The sequence below is a fragment of the Heloderma suspectum genome, chromosome 4 (assembly GCF_057233095.1).
Source record: "Heloderma suspectum isolate Gila_16-S chromosome 4, 16-S_ref, whole genome shotgun sequence".
In the NCBI taxonomy this organism is placed as follows: domain Eukaryota; kingdom Metazoa; phylum Chordata; class Lepidosauria; order Squamata; family Helodermatidae; genus Heloderma; species Heloderma suspectum.
In genome coordinates, this window is record NC_139461.1 from 307,756,990 (window position 1) to 307,769,637 (window position 12,648).

General features: G+C 48.2%; 1 protein-coding gene across 1 annotated transcript; it reads left to right on the plus strand.

The window, feature by feature from the left end:
* The first annotated feature begins 1,013 nt into the window (after positions 1–1,013).
* On the plus strand, positions 1,014–8,613 carry SOX18 (SRY-box transcription factor 18). The gene is made up of 2 exons (XM_084848426.1): positions 1,014–1,536; positions 7,742–8,613. Exons 1-2 carry the CDS (start codon positions 1,014–1,016, stop codon positions 8,611–8,613), a joined length of 1,395 nt encoding a protein of 464 aa, XP_084704552.1.
* Positions 8,614–12,648: the final 4,035 nt, after the last annotated feature.

A 12,648-nucleotide genomic window follows, 5' to 3' on the forward strand; every position in this document is an offset into this window, starting at 1 on the left:
GTAGGCAAGAGGCGGATCCCTGCCCCGAGGAGCTTCCAAACGAACGGCTACCATTTGAGCAATAAACCGCGCAGACGTGATCCTCCTCGAAAAGCCACCATTCCAAAGACGTTCCCCCCTTAAAACCGAGATGCCCGTTCCCCATTTCCCTCCTGTTCCAGCGCCCCCCGCCCCGCCCCTTTCTTGCCCCGGGGCTGTGTCTCCAACCCAAATCCCAGGGCGCGCCTTCTCCTTCCCGCAAACGAGCTCGGCCAGCGCGCTCCGGCTTCCCGAGAGCCAATTTTGGGGATGTTTCTTTGCGGCTTAAAAAAAAAAAATGAAAATAACGAATGCATCGTGCGGGAGGGGCGGGTGGGGGTAAGGGGGAGACAAGGAAAATCGTCAAGAAATCAAAGCCAGGACAAAGAAATAGCTCCCCCCACCACCAAAAAGTATCCAAACATCTCCGCTTGGGGGCTTTGCTTTTTGCGCTTGGCGACCTCGGCGATGTCGCTGCCTGCCTGACGCTTCTGCAAATTCAGGGGCGGGGGGGGGGGGCATTTTTTTCTGATTTCCTTGGAAAAAAACAGACGGAAACGGAGCGGCGACGGGAGGGGGGCCCAGCTGGACCAGCCCCCTCCCTCCTCTTCCCCCTCCTCTCCTCCTCCCAGCAGCTTCCCAGCCCGGGTGTTCCTAATGGGCCCGTCTAAGCCCTCCTCCTCCTGATGGGACGAAGCCTTTATAATGTCGCCCCGTCGAAAGGCGCATCCTTTCCACCGAGCCTTCCTCGTCCTCCTTCGGCCGGAGGAGAAAACTTGGGCTGGACTTTTCCGACTGTACAATCCTTTCCCCGCTCGCTCTCTCCTCTCGCGCCCGTCGTCGCCTCGAGCCGGTTCCGTCTCTCCTCCGCGCCAAGAGACCGTCACCCGGGGCGCCTCTCCCGGGGAAAAGAGCACCGATTCTCGTCTGTCCTTTTCCCCCCGTCCCCGCCATTTCTGCTCGGCTTGTGATCCCCAAAGGTCCGTCTAGCTGGAATGAATATATCTGAGTCTAGTTTCTGTAGAGAGGAGATATCCCAACCCCGAGGAGACTTTTCATGGGGAGCCGTCGCGGCGGCAGCAGCAGCGCCTCCGCCCCCTCCGACGCCAGCAGCCGCCGCAGCGCCCGCGCCAGCCGCCTCTGATCCGGGCTTCGCCTACCCGCCGCAGCAGCCCCGCGGCCCCGCGCCAGCCTCCAGCCGGACCCCCAGCCCCGACCCGGGCGTCGGATTTCGCCCGGGCGCGCCGGCGGCGGCGGCGATCGGGGGCGGCGGCGGCGGCGAGCCAGGCGCCGGCGCGCTCCTGGGATCGGCGGCGGCGGCGCCGGGGAGCCGCTCTCCCAGCCCGGACGCCGGCTATGGCTACGGCTCCGCCTCGGGCCGCTGCGAAGGCAAGAGCGGCGAGGACTCCCGCATCCGACGCCCCATGAACGCCTTCATGGTGTGGGCCAAGGACGAGAGGAAGCGCCTGGCCCAGCAGAATCCGGATCTGCACAACGCGGTGCTGAGCAAGATGCTGGGTAAGGGCGAGCAGCGGGGAGCCCGCGGGGAGGGTCCCTCGCCTCGCCATCGCCATCTCCGCCGCCCCGGCTTCTCCCCCTCCTCCTCTTCTTCATTCTCCCCTTCTGCTCACCTCTTCCTCAGCTGCACCGCCATCGTCTTTTCTCCCTCACTGTCGTAAGGTTAGAATTCCGGGGTCACGCGGTGCCATGGATTGGTAGTAAGTCACGCAGGCCCCCAAGCCACTAATTGAGCCCAGGTTTTGTGGAACTCATGGCCACAAGATGTGGACGGTCAGATGGTGTTGCGGGGGCTTTTGTGTTTTGTTTTGTTTCAACGTAGACCCGTTCATGGAGGACGATAGGACAGATGAGCCTGTCCTAACAGGAGAGTTCAACCGTGGGATTCACTTGCACAAGATGTATTTATTTTATTTGTTTATTTTATTTCATCTCTGTACCGCCCAACAGCTGAAGCTCTCTGGATGGTTCAAAAAATTAAAACCACAAAGTAGAGCATAAAACAATGTAAAATATGAAAGCTTAAACCTACAACAGAAAAGTAGAACCAGAATAGAATCTGGCAGCAAATGCAGAGATTTAAAATGTGGATTTAAAACCACAGGGCCAAAAGGCTAGAGTGCTCAAATGCTGGGAAAATAAAAAGGTCTTCACCTGGCTCCAAAAGGAGTACAAGGTAGGCGCCAGGCGAACCTCTCTAGGGAGCTTATTCCACAGCTGGGGTGTCACAGCAGAAAAGGCCCTCCTCCTGGTAATGATGGACACCAATTTGGATGCCTTTAAAAGGGGATTGGACAAGATCCTGGAGGAGAAGGCTGTCTATGGTTACTAGTCCTGAAGGCTCTGTGCTACCTCCAGTATCAGAGGCAGTATGTTGGGGAACATGGGTAGGAGGGTGCTGTTGCACTCATGTCCTGTTTGTGGGTTTCCTGTGAGCAGCTGGTTGGCCACTGTGTGAACAGAATACTGGACTAGATGAACCTTTGGTCTGATCCAGCACGGCTCTTCTTACGACAATCAAGGGTCATTACACCTTCCAGTAATGAACTCGGGTGCTCAGTGCCGATGGCTGTGTAATCAAAATGGGGCCACTGAGAGGAGTGGGAGGTATTGGCGGGAAAAGCCAAAGTCTGCAGAAGTCCAGAGGGCAACAACAACAAAAACCCAACCCTGTTGAAGGGGGCAAGAAGAATGGAAGGGAATCCTGAAAAAGGGCATGGGTGACTGGCTGGAACCAAGAACAGGAGCACGCCACTCTGCAAGATTTTGTTGCGAGTCCCACTTGTATTAGGCATAATGATGGAATGGAACCTCCATGTTCAGAGGCAGTGCACCTCTAAGTACCAGATGCTGTGAACAAACAAAAGGGGAGGGGGCTGTTTGTTGCCTTCTTGCCCTGCTTGTGAACTCCACGCATCTAGGTGGCTGCTGTTGGACTCAGGAAGTTGGATGAGATGGACCTTTGGTCTGATTCAGACCAATAGCTCAATTCTTGATGGGTTAAAAGGATGGGGTGGTGAAACATGCAACCCCTCTATTATGGTGCAACCTTCCTTATCAACCCCTCTTATCTCTGGAGGCCACCTACTCCACATGTCTACTTAGAAGTAAGCCCCATTGAGTTCAATGGGGCTTACTCTCAGGTGCCTATAGAATTGCAGCCCTAATCTGTCTTACTTAGCCACAAGGACAAATCACCTCACTTGCATTATTAGGGCATGCTTGTGAATGTTTTTCATGAGGATTAGAAGAAAGCCAGAGAACGACATGTTTAAATCAAATGTGTGTTCTGGCGAAATGTGGGGGGTTTATCTGAATTACAGGGAAATACATCACGCCATGTGCAAAGATGCTCTATGGACATTGCAGACTTTCAGATGATTTGGGATGAGAGTGGAGATGGACACAGATTATCGGTTTGGGGTTTATAATGACAGTGGTTAAAGAGTAAGACAGCGTGGAGGATTTCTCCCACTTTTTGACAGTGCGTTTTTGGTTGAAGTAGCGCTTCTAACTGTTGTTGGCAATTCAGCCCAGATTAAATCCCCCCCCCCCCCAGTGGTGGTATTTGTCGCAGCCAGATCGCCCTCACATCCCAGTGGTGGTATTTCATATCTAAACTAATTAACAAGGCATACACGACAGTATTTGGGTACACATGGAACAAGGTAGCACTCTTGTCTTTCATGTTAATTAATCTCGGACAGGGGTGGGCAGTGTTCAGGTTTACATGATTATCTTGTTCTTTGCTAGAAGGGCATGATCCACCGACTGGACCGAAATGAAAAATCATGGCTTAGGGGCAGGCATACACCTAGAATTAAGAAACTCCCTCTGAGCATGTCCTCTGCTCAGGAATTTCTTTGCAGTATCAGAACTGAGCTCATTGTTCTTTAACCCACAAACCCACTCCTGGTTTCCCTGCATGTATTCTTTTCAGCAGCCTAACTTGGTGTTGGGGAGCCTTTTTCATTTGTTGTTACTATGCTTGAACAATTGGGAGTCAGAAACCCTTTCCAGGCTACTGCAAAACAGTCAGAGATCTACCAGTATATCCTGATCTACCGTCTCCCCACCTCTGATCTAAAATAATTACACTCCCCCCCACAAGGTCCTTACTCTCAACCACTATTGTAGTATAAAATTCCTGCTCCACCCAAAAGGATGCATTTGAAAGACTAGTCACTAGACAAAACTTCCTCACCCCCTTAAAAAACAACTAATTTCACTTCTTCAGAATAACTAATCTGCACTAAATGATCAACAAAAGTCCCACCATGACATCTTAAGACTAGCACATTTATTGTGGCACAAACTTTTGTGCACTAGCAATGCAGGGAGTCAGATGCAGGGAGTGTTGTCTTCAGTTGGCAGCTCTGTATGTGTGTAAGCACACGTGTACACACGCATGCACAAACACATGGCTAGGGGGCTGGGGAAGACTGTAAACAGTGGAGTCCCACAGACGTTGAAATGCGAAGGGTAGCACGGGGAGGTTGGTCACATTTCTGTTGAGAGCCCAAAGGTATACAAGGTAAGAACAGAGTGACCCATGAACAACAGGGATCACTAGCTTCCTGTTCTGCCAGTTTGAGTGTTAGGATGCATAGAGATGTAGTGCAGCACAACTGTTTGTTAATTTAAACATTTATTCAGTGCTAGGGGAATTGTACATCTTTATACAATGCTGTGAGTGCCCTTCAGCTTGGCCACTCACATAATTTGCCTCTGTATGAAGCCCTACTTTCTATAGCGGGAAAGATTCCTCCCAATCTTGATTAAGTCTGAATAAAATATAATTGAATGTATGGCCATGAAAAAGAATCAGAAGGGATACCTTCTCCCGCCCTTAAAGAAATAGACAATTGCCATTTCACCTTGCCTTGGAAATTCTCAAGGAAAGAAGACTTCATTAGCTCTGTTTACTAAGCACCTATCTGGAAAAGAGAGACCCAGGTTCTGACATAGGAATTGCATATATGATGTTCCAAAGTGTTCTATTTCATTAGAACATAGGAAGAGCCATGCTGGATCAGACCAAAGGCCTGCCCAGTCCAGCACTCTTTTCGGAAAGCGGCCAACCAGCTGCCCTAATGGGAAGCCCACAAGCAGGACATGAATGCAACAGCACTCTCCTGCCCATGTTCCCCAGCAACTGGTACACAGAGATATACTGTCTCCAATACCGGAGGCAATATATAGCCATCATGACTAGTAGTTGCATGTATACTCCATGAATGTCTCTAATCCCCTTCCAAAGCCATCCAGGTTGGTGGCCATCACTACATCTTCTGAACATGAATTCCATAGCTTAGCTATGCACGGTGTGAAGAAAGACTTCCTTTTATCTGGCCTGAAGCTCTCACCATTCACCTTCATTGGCTGACCCCATGTTCTAGCATTATTATTAGGTATGATCCATTTTCTCCACACCATCCATAGTTTTATACAACTCTATCATGTCCCCCCTCCCCTCGTTATTCACACAGTGTGCCACGTCTGAATGGTATTAATGTCGGACAGGGTGTGGGAGAGAGCGCTTTTTAAACGGAATGTACATTTTAGCCAATGTGGGTGTGACATTTGGGTTTCAGGGAAACACAAAGGAAATACAAAGAAAGATTTCGGAGTCGCTTGTGACAACCTCGCACTCTGTTGCTTTCCGTCTCACATTCGTTTCCATTTTTTAATGCAGTCGATCAACAATTAGAATCTGTTTGAGCAGACCTTGGTGAAGTTAACATGTGTTGAGTTTCCAAGTGGATTTCGGCACACCGCTGCGGTTTGAAAACAGCCCAGATTGCAATGTACCAGGTTGTAGAAAATGTTCCCAAAAGCAAGTTGTCATTGGATTCTGTGAGTCATAATTGGGATGTGCTTGACCCTTCCAAGATGCATCGCACAAGCCAGAAACCGACTACAATGTGGGCTGACTTCGCCATGGTTGTGTGGAAGGGTCATTAACAGGCTTTTATTAAAATCAACACTTGGGCTGAAGAGATGGAGGCAGCCTATTGCCACCGTAACATCCTTTTGATAGTATGTGTGTGTTGGGGGGGGTCGGGGGGGAGAGAGATGGGTTTAACATCTGTTAAGGGGAAATTCCATCCACACCAAAATTCACAGTAGGGCAATGACTATTAGGACCAATAAAAATGTCATGGAATAGTGAGTCTGCCTCTCAAGTTCTCCAGAACATCTGCCGGACGGTAAGCTTTCTCTCCCCACCCTGGTTTTACTTAACACCCAGCATGATTATGATTTCTACAAGCTCAAAAACTTGCCTTGAGAGGGTTTTACCCTTCAAGGCAGCCAAACAAATAAACAAACAAACACTATATTTTGATCTTTTGGTTTGTCCCATAAAGGCATTGCTCTTTTGTGGATTTTGGTTGTTTTTCTAATGGACAAACCCTTGACTTTTCAGCCAGACCGTGACCAATGCCTATACAGTCCTGACCCCATCAGGGACCTGGAACAGAAATCTCACAGAATGTGTACTGCAGGCTTTGCGGGATAATCTCTCTCTCTCTCTCTCTCTCTCTCTCTCTCTCTCTGTTTGGGACCTGACATTCATTTTGGCTGCAATGCTGACCTTCCCTCCTCCTGCAACCCAGTTGAGAAGCAGCACTGAGCAATCTAACCAACCTAGAGCAATCTATTGCCCCTCCTTCTGTGATCTTACATTCAGTGATAACGTTGGAGAGCATACCTGTTTTCAAGATACCCTGTTTGGGTATCAGAATCCAATGATCATATGTGAGCATCTGATGGAATCTGCCGAAAGTATCAGCTGCCCATCAGGTTTGGGGCAGAAGGTTTAAAAAATGGCTACCCCTTCAACTCAACTCCTCATGCTTCTGAGGTGATGAAGTTTCCTTTGGATGTAGCTTTTACTAGTACACATGCATGATCGGTCACCCCTTCCTCCAAGTATTATTCCACCCCGTCCCCAACTTTAAGCTCCTGTGCCCCATTTCCAAATAACTTCCCCTGTCTGTACTTTCAAATTGCAGTATTAGTAAACTTTTTATGGAGGCATCTGAACAACCTATTAAGCTCTGTTTTCTCTTGAGAAGTTTATCAAAGAGAAGGAGCCATCACTTCCTTCCTAGAGAGCGTTTGCTCATTTGAGTTCTGCATCTTTTGTCTCAACATAATGCATGAGTACTTCCCATGATGTTTATTACTCCCAGTAGCACCTCGGGATGGGGGTGGGGTGGGGTGGGGGAGGTGTTGAGACACATACTGGGGAAAATTGGGTTCAAATATCCCTACTCAGCCACACATTCTCAGGATGGTCTTGGGCAAGGTAGATTCAGTCACTTTCATTTCTCCACTTCTAAAGTCGGTGTTAAATTTTTTTGCTCCTCTGTTGCCACAGTATACAGCTTGGCTTGATTGCTTGAGTCAACTGGAGCACTTTTCTGTAGTCTGGATTGCATAGATGGATATGTGGGGAGCTGGTGGAGAGCTTGCCCTACGCAGAGAGGGGCAGGGGTTGGTTACAGGGCCTTTGGGGATTAGCTTTCTATGACTACTTCCCAAAGGGTCTTATTTAAACATGAGTGATACAAATTTGCAAGGCCCGTTGCAGGCTGTCAGGGTACTTGAGTAGCAGGACTAGAACCCAGATCTGCTGAGCAGCTTAACCCTCAACCATATTGCTGAACCACCTGTGTTTTGCTATTTTTGGACTTCCCAGGCCAGTCATGGAAAGCTCTCAGCGCTAATGACAAGCGTCCCTTTGTGGAAGAGGCTGAGAGGCTGAGGATCCAGCATTTGCAGGATCACCCCAACTACAAGTACCGCCCACGGAGGAAGAAGCAAGCCAAAAAGATCAAGCGGATGGAGCCCAACATCCTCCTCCACAACCTCTCCCAGCCTTGCAGTGACAGCTTTGGGATGAGCCACCGTCCTGCCGGGGGCATCGGCCATCCAGGCCACTCCCAGCCTCCCCCGCTCAACCACTTCAGAGAACTCCGCTCGGTGGGCTCGGATATGGAGAACTATGGCCTGCCGACCCCTGAGATGTCTCCCTTGGACGTCTTGGAGCAGACGGAACCAGCCTTTTTCCCTCCTCACATGCAAGACGACTGCGGCGTCATGTCCTTCCGGGGTTACCACCACCACCCGCCTCCTCCCCAGATGGAGTTTTCCCCAGAAAAAAACCTGGGGCGGAGCGTCCCGATGGGATACCCCCAGAACCCACCATCACATCTGGCCGATGCCATGAGGACTCCCCACCCACCTGGTATGTACTACAGCCAGATATGTGCTGGAGCCACTAACGGGCTGTCTGCTCACCTGGGCCAGCTTTCCCCACCTCCCGAATCCCACCACCTGGATGGCGTGGACCACTTGAATCCCAGCGAGCTCTGGACAGAAGTTGACCGCAACGAGTTCGACCAGTATTTGAACATGAGCAGGACTCGTCCTGACCCGTCGGGATTTGCTTACCACGTTTCGGTGTCCAAAGTGACTCCTCGGAGCCGCTCCTGTGAGGAGAGCAGCTTGATATCAGCCTTGTCTGATGCCAGCAGTGCTGTGTATTACAGCACCTGTATTACTGGGTAGGAAGGCTCCATTGCGAGAGGTGTTCACCCAGGGGAGAGGTTCCGGGCATATCTACATTACAGGCTGAACCAGGTTCAACAGTCATTTCCTCTTCCCAGGGAGGCCTGGGAAATGCGAGGGGGGCCAGGGGATCTGGGACAGAATGATTAACATCGTCCCCTAGCTACAATTCCCAGGATCCTTTGGGTGAAGCCGTGGCAGTTAAACTGGTATATATTTGATGTAAGCTTGGAGTGTACATGTGCCCTTAGAGTCTGGTAGTAAGAAAGGCATAGTGCGCCATCTTTGCACAGTGCAAGAGCAGCTTGGTTTCCTATCCCTCTGGACGTGATGCTCGCTAACAAACTGACTCTTGCCCGTTGATAGACAGCACAGCTCAACAGCTGTGCTTATTTGTTGAGAAGCAAGTGCCAAGTTGCTGAGCAGCAAAGCATCGACGGGATCTTTGAAACCATTGCTGTGGAGCATTGGTGCGCACTTCTCCTGTTGTGTCCAAAGCGGGACTTGGGTATCTCACCCTTGAAAACTCATGGAATTTGCTGTGCGTAAGGGCTTCTTCACACATTGCAGTTTTTAAAGTAAAAGAACTGCACACTTAAGTTCTTGTACACTTAAGATCTTCACACGTAAACCTAAAAGCATAAAGGGCGAACATTAATGAACATGTTTACAGACAAGTGCACTGTATTCATTAGAGATCTGCGGTTGGATATCCCTGATAAGGATACAGTCAGCGGCAAACCCGTCTTTGCTGCCACATGATGTGTGAAATGGCCCTTAGATTCCCTGCTTTGCACATTTTCAGCTGAAGCGGGGTGGAACAGAAGCATGGCTCGCTTGCTGCCCTCTCTGGGTCGGAATAAGGTGCGAAGGAGCACAGAAGTCGGGTTCCTCCTGCAAGACCTCCTCTTGCCATGCATTGCTGAGATAACATGCTCTGTTGAAACTGTTTCATGCCCAGAAATGTCTTTGTGTGCACCAGGCTTCCAGATCCTTTCCCCTTCTCTGTGAACACTGCAGTATTTAGATTATCTCATTAAATGCATTGCTTTTTTTAAAAAATGAAATAACGCTGAACCAATGGTATACTGTATTGCTGTGTAGCACAAGAAAACGGACCATTTCAAAGCAGACGGAAACTGCACTGATAGGGTGCCGAGATGCAGGAGAGGGCGGCTTCCCTGGGCCTTCAGTGGCTATAAAGTGGAGGGAATTCTGGCAGGTGCTGTTAATCTTATCCCTTCAGCACTAAAGCATGACAAGTGACACCTGCTAAAATCCTTCCCCTCTTGTGTGGCTGTGAATGGTACAGGAGCCCTGCCCTCTGGTGCATTTGATCACCCTCCACATTCACCATAGCAGCTTCTCCACCTATGTAATTGGGAAAACTGGAGCAATGGCTTAGGTTTTGACACTTGGTTCCAAGAGGGGTTTTAGCTGTAATGTCTACCGTGAGGTTGTCCATTCATCAAGAACAAGCTAGCAGCCCAATACATGGCCTGATGAAATCCATGGATCTGAAGCGGCACCTGAAACCTAAATCTGCCCATGTGGTGTGTGCTACCTCCAACGCAATGCAGCGCGTGCATGGCAAAAGTCTTTTTTAACAACCCCGGATTGCACCCAGTGGGCACAATTGGGAGAAAGTTAGGCGTGCCTAAAACTCATTGGAATGAATGGGGCTGGCTGAGAGGGCCCTGGCTACTGTGGATCTTGAGACCATCCATAAAGGATGTTGTGCATCAAGGTGAAAGAGGAGTAAAGTTGTGATAATGTGATAAAGACGCGGTTAATATTGGTTAAATGGCATAAGGTGCAATGAAAGGAAAGAATTAAAGAGTTTCAAAGGTCTTTAAAAGGGCAATACATTTTACAGATGGTCACACAACTCTCCTTGGATTGTGCCCATTTACTTGACAGTCAATCCACTGATTTCAGTTACTTCCAAGTTCCTTAGGAAGCCACTCTCAATTACTTGTGTTATATCCTATTGTTGCCTCTGCAGATAAAGGCTGCAGTTCTAGGCATACCACTGAATTCTGCCAGACTTCTTCCCCAGTAAACATATTTAGGATTGGGCTGCTAATCCACCTGTTAAATTGGCTCAGGTGCTTTAAGGGTTAGGGTTTTCAAAGCCGCCGCCAAAATCACTCTGTCTTCACTTTGCCGTCTTACTGGCCACAGCATGTATTTGCGCTGCCTTATACTGAGTCGGGTCACGGCTACATCTCGTCCGGTGCTATCTCCTCTGGCTGGGCAGCAATTCTTCAAAATCTCAGGTTGAGAGTCTCTCAGCACTACCATCCCTTAGATCTTGTGATGCTTACTGCTGGGGCTTGAAACCAGGAGCTACGGCCCCTCTTTACAAGGTGGAGATGTAAGTTCCAGCCTTAACACTTTCACCAAGGTCTGTGCCATGCCATGAGAACCGGCGTGCTCAAAGTTAGATCATTAAGACTGTCAGAATTGAATGGCATGACCTTAAAAACCTGGAGTAATTCTCTTGCAGTAGTTGTTACGGGACTGAGAATAGCTTAGGGGTGCTCCCCCAACATATTTTTCACTGTATCGAGAGTATTATCTTTCATTTGAACAATAGACTATATTTTTACTAAGCCTTTTTTTAATATCTATCTGTTTGGCTATCTATCTATAAATAATATTTAATTTGTTCAGGCATTTTATACTATTGTCTCTCTTCTCTCTCTTTTTTGTTGTTGTAATAAATTAAAGGATATCCATGCCGTAGAAAGCATTTTATGTAGCAAGACCGGATTAAAACAAATATAAAGGAGAGGTAGAAGAGAAGTTGTTTTAAGCTGCAAAATCACATGGAACAATCTTCTGGAATTTGGGGTTAAGGAAATTGGTGGTGAGAATTTTTACTGCTGCAAATCAGCATGGAGACCCAGGACATGATCCAGTGGGATGTTCTGAGCAAACTTCATTGGGCCTCAGATCACATCGCTCGCTGGTTAATTATTAAAACATCTATTCCAAATTCCTTGACTCCCATGTGCTTGTTATGTGAACACATGTTTCTCCCCCAAATAAATGTTGCCCCCAACCATTTCCAGATTTTTCTGGCAATTGATTCCTGTTTAGACTTCGCATTGGTTTCAAGGAAACACCTCCCACTAAGCATTGAGTGGTGGGGTGGGGGGATTCTTACTTTAAAGAAAGATATGAAAGAGCTGGTTTGAACATAGCTCGGTTGCCAGTACAGACAAATCTCTGTGTGCCTGTTTTTCAATGTTGTAAGTTGTCAGTGTTTTTGGTTGGACATGCCATCTGTTCTCAGATTTGAGAAACTCACCCTCTAATAAAACACCACGATATCCTTTCCTTGACATGTCTGTGTGTGGTTTTTCGGTTTGTTAGCACAACTGCATACAATCTGTGCAAGGCTCAAATCGTGCAAGCTTTCTTCTTGTTCCTACAAAGAGGTTGTGCGTTGCTTGGGGGCCTACAGAAATTTGAAATACTATTAAAGCCTGCTTAGATCAATTGATTCATGATACAAATATGGTTCCCTGCATGTGTTCGGATGCTTTGTTTATAGCCTGACACAAAACTCAGTGACGTCAAATGGCTTGGATTTAAGCCAATTGGTATCCCTCCCCTGGCCACTGCCCCCGCCCCATCGTCAGCATTAGTTTGCTTGTTCGCAGTACTGGCTTAAGATTGCCTTTTGTTATGTTGCTGGAGCAGTGGCAGATGCATGTCCCCTTTCATGTGTTTTCAATACATGATTTTTTGGCGTAGAACGTCTGAGAGCGTTTTTAACATCAAGAATGCTTTTTAGTCTCCAGTGCATCACCGTTAATTATTGTTAATGCCATGTAAGAAGAGGAAGAAAGCTCTCTTCAAAAATCAGATGGCCATTTGGATCCATGCAGCTCTTTCATCCAGTTTACAAATGCAGAAAATTTAAAAACAAAACAAAACAGTCCTTAGTGTTGCTTTTGGGAATGGGCAATTAAATTCCAATCAATAGAACTTATTTCCAAAGAAATGTAAACTTAGTTTAACTTG